This window comes from Dysidea avara, chromosome 7 (genome assembly GCF_963678975.1).
Source record: "Dysidea avara chromosome 7, odDysAvar1.4, whole genome shotgun sequence".
In the NCBI taxonomy this organism is placed as follows: domain Eukaryota; kingdom Metazoa; phylum Porifera; class Demospongiae; order Dictyoceratida; family Dysideidae; genus Dysidea; species Dysidea avara.
The window spans coordinates 20,738,435-20,746,916 of NC_089278.1; the positions used below are offsets into that span (position 1 = coordinate 20,738,435).

Here is an 8,482-nt window from a genome sequence, read left to right on the forward strand (position 1 = left end):
GCCTACTCTGGCAGTATTCATTTTGGGTGGAATTGATGGGCTTTTTAATTTCCTTCTGCCTATTGTAATTGTAGTAGTGACTTATGTCCATCCTTTTATCACACAATTTCAAGTTGTGCAATTTGTACTGCTTCCACTACAACTTTGCCAGACACTTAGCCACTCACTTAGTTATGGAATATACAACAAAGAAATCCGAGATGAAATATTTGGCTGCAGAAACATATGCACTAAGCACAGCAAAGTGATTGTGCTCAACAGGGAACACTGAACACTACTACACTCAGTTGCACACACTTATCTAGTAGCTATGATGTAATCATTGAAACCATTTACAAATGTATTGTGTTTAAGGTAATTGTATGTATAATCCATATGACTATGTACAATATTGTATCTATTTCCGTAAATACAATCAACTACGTATATATCACATTTCCGTGATTACAAGCCACCTTCAATTAAGCAATAGACTTGATTGCATAAGTGAGGACGGGTGTGCAAAATCCTGACATCAGGATAAGACATCAGGATAATAAAACACTACCTCAAATAAAGGCCTGGAAATTTTATTGATAGTGCATTACTATCCTTGCATTGCTGTTATTTCTTCACATTAAAACTAGTGTCATCTGTGGGATGAAGGTGCTAGCTATTATACAAATAGTGAAAATTTCAAACTTTCAGTTGTTTATGTAATAAGTTGCACACAGATACTTTTTCTTAAAATGAGTTGTTGGTGCAGTGCTAATATATTACTGCTCTACATACAATTACACATATATACAAAGATTGACTGACAACTAATAAATACATGTAAAGCACACACACAGTACATGCCATAACTGCTGTGTTCTGGACAAGTTATGTAGGAATCCACTTCTGAAAAAGAAGCATGTAAAAATACAGTAATCAAGTACACTTGCATACCTGCATGTTCTCCAGCTGTTTGTTTGCCTCTTGTAGAACTATGTTCAGTCTGTTTATTTCCATTTCCTTTAGAATGATTTCCATTAATTGTTCATTCGCTCTCAATTCTTGAGCCCTCAAGTGCTCCTCAAACTCCAGTCTATTTTCAGCAACTACTGGGTATTGTTTAAAGCAACTTGCTCTTAATTCTTCTAATACTGCACACACCTTAGCAATAACGGGACGTTCTCTAGGGTTGTCATGCAAAGTTAGCAGAATCAAGTCCTTTAATACTGCTGGCTCAACAATTTGATCTAAATATACTTGCCGTCTTTCTACTTCAGATAAGACAACCTTCTTCCCTAGGATTTCATCGTAATGTGTTTCAGCTGCAGGAATAGGCCATTCATGAGTCATCAAGTGTATCATTACACAACCTAGTGAAAACACGTCTACTGGTTTACCATATTGTGGATTACTTGAGACAGTCTCTGGAGGTAGAAAGTGCTGAGTACCTGGAGCTAGTGTGTGTGATCTAGTCCCATCTGGATCAATCAGTTTAGCCACACCAAAATCAGCAATCTTTGCTGTGAGGTGTTTTGTTAAGAGAATATTATTAGAGGAAAGATCTCTGTGTATGATGTCTCGAGCATGTAAGTATTGCAAGCCTAGTGAAATATCATGAATAATGGAAGCCTTTACGTTCACTGAGACATTAGCCTGTGTGTGTTTTGTTAAGAAATTAGTCAAACTGTAATCCATCTTCTCCATCACAAGCCATGGTAGTTTAGCATCTTCACTGGGGTAGTGGATACCTAGGAACTGGACTATATTGGGATGAAACACTTTGCTGCATTTAATGCACTCCTCCAAGAAGTTCTTTTTGATTGCTTCAAACTGTTTTTTGTTAGCATAGTTAACAAGAATAGCATGAATGTCTTTAGCAGCACAAATTGTTCCATGTAGTGAGACTTTTTTCACTACTCCATAAGCACCTCTGCCTATCTCTTCATTCAAATCAACAACCTTTCTTAGTACTTCAATACTACTCAATGGATCCAACAGTGATATCAATGTCAGCTCTGATGTCTACATAATCAAAAAATATGTTATTATTAAATGCCTATATCTGCACAGTGAATAATTATCAAGACAAGTTTTGCAGAACAAATGATCACAGGGATTTATTATAATACTTACACTTACCACTTTGATGTCCTCTAGTTGTTGTTGTAAACTGACAATTTCCTGTTCTCTTTCTGCTAGTATGAGTGCCATTTCCTCAGCTGCAGAGTAAAATTGATCTTCAGATAGCCTATCGCTTTTATTATTACAAGTACACACAACATCTGGGCTCAGCAATCTCTTCTGAGTGGCTCTGCAAAGGCTCTTCTCTAATTCTTTTACTTCAGCGGTCATCTCAGCTATGTGAATATCTTTAGCATTCAGCTGCCTATTTTTATCTTCAAGCTGTGACTTTAATTGTTCATTTTCAGCTTTTGCAATGCTGTAATGATTTTGTAATTCTTTTATTTGTGACATCACTTCGGCCACATAAGCATCTTTGATGTTCACTTGTCTGTCTTTGTCTTCTAATTGTTCATGAAGGCTTTCCTTCTGATCTTTTGTGATTTCAAGGTACCTTTCCAGTTCTTTTACTTGCTCAACTACTCTGGCTATGTGAATGTTAGACTGATTGTCTCCTTCTGAGGGGAAAGTTTCACTCTCAGTCGGTATCTGTGTAGCACCTGTGCATTCTACTGCTGTAGAAGATATCTTCATGTCATTGAATACATGTTGTGTTACTACAGCAGTGACTTGGTCAGTTCTTTCCTCTTGGTCTTCACAGTCACCAGCTTGACTAGATCTGTGTTTGTGTTTTCGTGACTTGAATAATTTAAGGTTAAACTTTCCTAATGACTTTTTGTGCTCCGATACCCTCTTAGCACAGTTCATTTTCAACGATTTAGAAGATGAACGGCCTGCTTTCTTTTGTTCTGATAATACAACATCTGTTCTATCAGTTTCCTGTAAATATGCAAGTGCATAATAATATATTAACTGTATGTTTATAATGGTAGAGATTTGACTGACATAATACAGCAAATGAAAATCCCATGTAAACGATAAAGATTTTGACTCACTGTATTCACAGAGATTCAAGAAAAGTAACCTTCAGTAAATAGCAAGTAAATATATAGCAGGGGTTCCAATATTAATGGCAGTGTTATATATTCCAGAAAGGACCTGTTAGAAGGTTACCACAAAACTATAACAGCTAGCTATATTGAAGTTATGCAAACTTTATTTTACATGAGTGGCAAAATGATTACTTTCTAACAGTACACAAATCTTTTATTGGAAGTGCTCTCCCCACCCATGAAATAGTTATAAAGCCAATAAATTGGCACCTATGTAAAACTGTTGAATACAGAAAGTGGTAACTTGATCCTCCAGGAACATGCAGTCTTGGCATGTGCAGTGAAATGTGCATGGGATTTTCTTTGCATTCAACCTAAGCATATTCTCATTCCACTAGGGACCCATGAGAAGGCACCTGTAATATATACAGGTAATCAGAATGCTTTTAGTGGTTCGAATTTTCAGCATTGAGGCTTGGTAATTTTCAGCTAGACTTGCTTGCTTACAGAAAGTTATATCTAAGGTATAACATGTCTCCTGGTCTCCCTTGAATACACATGCCTAGTACTTGCATGCGGAATATATGAAATGTCCCACTTAGTTAGATTATCACTTAATTAAAAGTGTCTTCATTCCATTCTACACACAGTGTGAGCAATCTGAGCTTTTTTCCTTAAGAAAGACATAAAATAGAGGTTGTGGGTTGTGAATACAAATTCAGCAAATAGATATAATGTGCATACCAGATCATAGTGATATGCAGAAGCACTAAGCATGGCTTCTACCCTTCCACACGCACAGTGAAAATTATAGAGACACACAATCAGTATGCTGAAGATCTGTGAGGAACATAGAGATAGCACATTATAAACTAACACACAAAGCAAAAATATACAAGTGTGCAATATTTAGTCAGTGGTATAACTGAGTTTAGCGAAATCAAACATATGGGTGCAAAAGCCACAAACTGAGATAACACCAGCATGAAGTTGCTGAACTATCAGACCAACAATTTCCACATCAAGCATGCCTTCAGGTCTGCTTTAGTGGACGGTTTCCTGGCCGCCTGCATATAACCACGCTATAGACACCTGTACAGGTCTGTGATCAGGGACATGCTACAGAGGGTTCAACACTCTGGACAGTATATTCTAAAGCATAACTCAGCAGTCCTGGCAGCTACACATATGGATTTTTCACCAATGGTGGAGTAATTCACGGCTTTTAAGAGCATCTGGTAATCCATGTAGGATTTCCCACCATTTTTGACAGTTCTTTACCAACACTGCTGTATCCTGAGTTCTAAAAAGGAGGTGGCAAGGTGGGAAATAGTTAGACTACAAATGGATGAGGATGATAATTTAAGTCGCACAACAGCCCCTGTAGGTGGAAATCTCACAAAGAAGAGTTCTAAAAAGCAGAAATCTCACATCCCTACTTGTCACTTCTTTTTTTCCTGTAAATCAACAATGTACCAATACAGGCAATTTTAGTCAATGACACTGCATGTACTCATGCACTATAGTTTGTTTCATGCGTGCTGAAAACTATCTACTCAAGTCACTGTAGAACAATCCAAACTGGTCATTGTAGGCTTGTTGAGCATAAAAAAGCATCCAATATGATATGCGAGCATAATAGGACAAATTTAAAAAGTGCAATACTTGTGCCAAAAGGACAGTAAAACATGAACACACTACACATTATTATATTAGAAACAGGCAATGTTATTATTTTTACCGCTGATTTATATATTACACTTTGCAGAAATACAATTAATATACTTTCATAGAGAGCAATCACTTACTCTAGTATAGCAGTCAGGAAATACAGATATAATGCTATACTCTAATGAAACAGTCAGCTCTCAAACATAATCTTGATTCGAAAGGCATAATTTTAAGCATACTATGTTGTAGAATTTCTGTATACAAAAACTATACGAAAACTTCTTACACTAACTGTTTTACAAAAGATAAGATACTTTAATAGAGTAGTCATTCATATAAATTATATGAAAATATTTTTTCACGGAACTTTTAATCATGAAATTTTTTTGCACAAAAATAAAGAAATTATGGTATGCTTGATTTTTTGTTGTTCAAAAGCATAATAGGCTATTTTCAAAGCATGATTGGCTTAAAAGCCTACGTACTTAATTAAATTATGGCCCTAAGGTGACCAAAATAAACAAGTTTCACTTTACTGATATTTACATAAATTATGCTGTGAAGTTACAGTTTAACCCGATCATGAGAAGGATATCATTATCAACCCAAGGCCATGGCAAAGCCGAGTCCAAGTATTAATAACAGATATCCTGCAAGTGCAGGTAGAGTTTAACTGGTTTTTATACCACACTTTGAAGTACTTGACTTCATAAGTATAACTGCTTTAGACTCTATTACTTACCTCACCCATGGCTGTTTCTGCTGTAGGCTCAGCAAAAGCGGCTGGTTTTCTTGTGATAATACTAGCGCCATGGTAACTATGCGTCCTCACGTGACAAAATAATAGCGCTTGTTAAATCACTGCACGTGAACAATGCGTAGCGATTGGATAAACCTAGATTTTAAGCATATGCTATATTGTGCCTGAAGGCGTGGAGTATATTAGAAAACAAGGTGCATGGAGTATATGAGATTTATTACCCACCTAAAACAGCCTAAATAGAGGCTAAATAATGTTATAATTGCTGAAATTCTATACTAACAGTGAATCAGTCAATTTAGTCTGTCAGCAGATTAAATAACATTTTCAAAGTGACTATTGACACTGACTATTGGTATCAATAAGTGCCACCACAAACCTAGTTGTGTGAAAGTAAATTGTTGGTGAGCTCATGGCAAGCTAGGGTTGGGCTCATGCTAAAACTCACCTTCCTTTGGTAGTATGAGCACTTTGTGCTTGCTGGCCTTGAACTCACTGAAAACTTAACTTCATACTGACAGAAAGTCATTATAATGATTAAAAAGCAAACTTCACTTAGTGATATATAGAGTTGGGTTCAGCTTTGGTTGCTTCTTCACTAAGCGTGGTTCCTTTAGAAGCCAATAAAGTACTGCATGTATTGTTAGGAGCAGAGGAAGTTGTGTGATGTAAGGGGTGAATTGACCAGATTAGAGAATTTAGGAGCAGGAGGTGCAACTGTCCAGAAGCTTTTAGTAGTCATTTTAGATTTCATAGTTTTCATACAAAAAATGTTATGGTGCACTGGTAGTATTGGTGGGCGTAATCAGCCCCTCAAAATGATCTGAAAAAGTAGTTTCACCAAGATGCTAGATTGTGAATTGGCTAAGCTGAAAATGGAAACAAATTGAACTAAGGCAGATCTCTGAAATCGATTCACCCTCAGGGACAGCTATGTACATGACAACACATATAATCACTGCCTTGCATAGCCTTGTTTTTCTACAGTGTTGGTTAAGATTTATATTCATTGTTAACCATGCAATGATTAACTAAACCAACAATAAACTGGTAGCTATTTAGTAGACAAACTAAATTTACGGAAATTTTGATATATTTCTTTGCAGTAAAGCATTCTTAACTTAAAGATATGTATAAGGGAGGTATTTGTCCAGTAGCTAGTAGGTAAGCAAGTATAGATAGGTAAGCAGTATACTGTATGTACTGTACCACACCATACATAGAAAACTGAAACCATATGTGATATTGTGGTGAAATAGCAATATTATATTATTCACTTGAGGTAATTTCAAGGTTATACCATAGTAATTTAAATTCAATTTTGGTTGATTTGGTAAACCAAATAATGTACTTATATGGGTTCTGTTTGATATGTAGCAATCAAAGAAAAATTATTTATGATGTACCCAGCTGGCAAAATTTTATTTCATGGGACTGTTATGTGGGTAAACATTACACCAAAACAATAGTATGCACTTAAAGCCGCCAAGTATACACAACCTGTCATGATATAATTAGTCAGTATTGATGTTATGACCACATAGCTAACAATCAGCCTACTCCAAACATTACTGAACCAATGGCTAAGTTACTAGCCACTGCTGTGATGAGTGTACATAAACAGCTATAGCTAGAATTGATCAGTATCATCATGCATCCACTTATACAGCATCATTTTAGGAACTGCAGCATAGTTATATACTAGCAGAAACCATAGCCACCAGCATAATATGGTTGCTTGCCGCATGAAATTGCCATGAAAATAACCATGAAGTACCCATGAAAATACCTATTTTACCCCATGAATATTAACGTTTCATGGGTACTGCACCCATGAAATCTCTGCAACGCCATGAAATTACCATGATAATCTGATCTGGAGACGCATTTCATGGCCCATGAAACAACCCATGGTATACCATGAATTGACTTTCATGGTACATTTCATAGGGGCGGCTTAACATTTCATGAAAAAATCATAGACGCTTCATGGCATACTTCTGTGGTAGTGGTAGCTAGGTACTTGCTTAGAGCAGGGTGAGTAGCTTACGATCAGAGTTCACGAGATAATTACATTGTCCAGTCTGCCGCAGTAGCCATGCCAGTTTGTAAACCACTTCCCTGGGTTTTCCTGTCTTGCACCCAAACTCACCAGTTTCCACTACTGATATCATAGGTAGATACGGCTATACTGACCGCGTAAGGCTGGGCTACGCAGAACTATCAACATCTACCGTCACTCCAGGACCATGCCATAGCTACTTGACACACGCACTTAAGTAAACAAACAACTCACAAACTGTCAGCGAATACAAACGCATATGAGGCTTGATCTAATTCCACTCAATCCGAGCTGAGGCTAAAGCAGTAAATAACCACACAATCACGTGAGCAAAAGCCAGTGGCGGCCTCAAGAAATTATAATTGATTCACCGAGGCTCTGCTACGTTTTAAGAATAATGCTCGTAACAATTGCGTTCCTCTCACACTAGTCAGGTGTACTGGAATACCTCTCTGCCTGTTCAACTTAAATTCTTGGATATAGTTGCCCTGGACTGAGCTGTCCAATGATGTGTGGGCTTGTCTTTCCTATTCAGTGCGTACTGGTTGTGATACATTAATAAATCTGGCAAGATGGAATATCATTGTTAGTCCTAAATGTGCTCTTCACCACTTGTCCCAGCCTACATCTAATCATATTCAAACTGGATGCCCCACTACCGACTCTAGATCATCAGGGGAGGACCGAGGGGGAGATACCTGCAGTTCAAATCCTGGGGTTGGAGGTTTTTTTCCTTACTTTGGCCCCTTTTCTGTTACACCTTATCAGTCACTAAGTCAAGTCATTAAGTCTAAGTCCTTGAAATTAGGTTAGGTAATCCTAAGGCTGCAGCACATGTTGCTGTCAGACCTTCAGTGCTGGTCACTGTAAAGTGTTAATAATACACATGGCACCACGACTCTGTTCTTGAGGTCTTTGACTTTTGTTAATGAGTTTAAG

The 8,482-nt window shown here is 37.2% G+C and overlaps 1 protein-coding gene across 2 annotated transcripts; it reads right to left on the reverse strand.

Moving 5' to 3' along the window:
- Positions 1 to 673: 673 nt before the first annotated feature.
- Positions 674 to 7,915, reverse strand: LOC136259549 (uncharacterized). 2 transcript variants are annotated; one of them, XM_066053013.1, is made up of 5 exons: positions 7,778 to 7,915; positions 3,795 to 3,890; positions 2,116 to 2,937; positions 931 to 1,998; positions 674 to 882 (listed from the first exon to the last, which is right to left on the reverse strand). In XM_066053013.1, the coding sequence occupies exons 2-5, from the start codon at positions 3,825 to 3,827 to the stop codon at positions 865 to 867; spliced, it is 1,941 nt and encodes a 646-aa protein (XP_065909085.1). In that variant the 5' UTR covers positions 3,828 to 3,890; positions 7,778 to 7,915; the 3' UTR covers positions 674 to 864. The 2 variants fall into 2 exon arrangements, with proteins under 2 accessions (XP_065909085.1, XP_065909087.1); XM_066053015.1 differs by having other exon boundaries at positions 7,634 to 7,854.
- Positions 7,916 to 8,482: the final 567 nt, after the last annotated feature.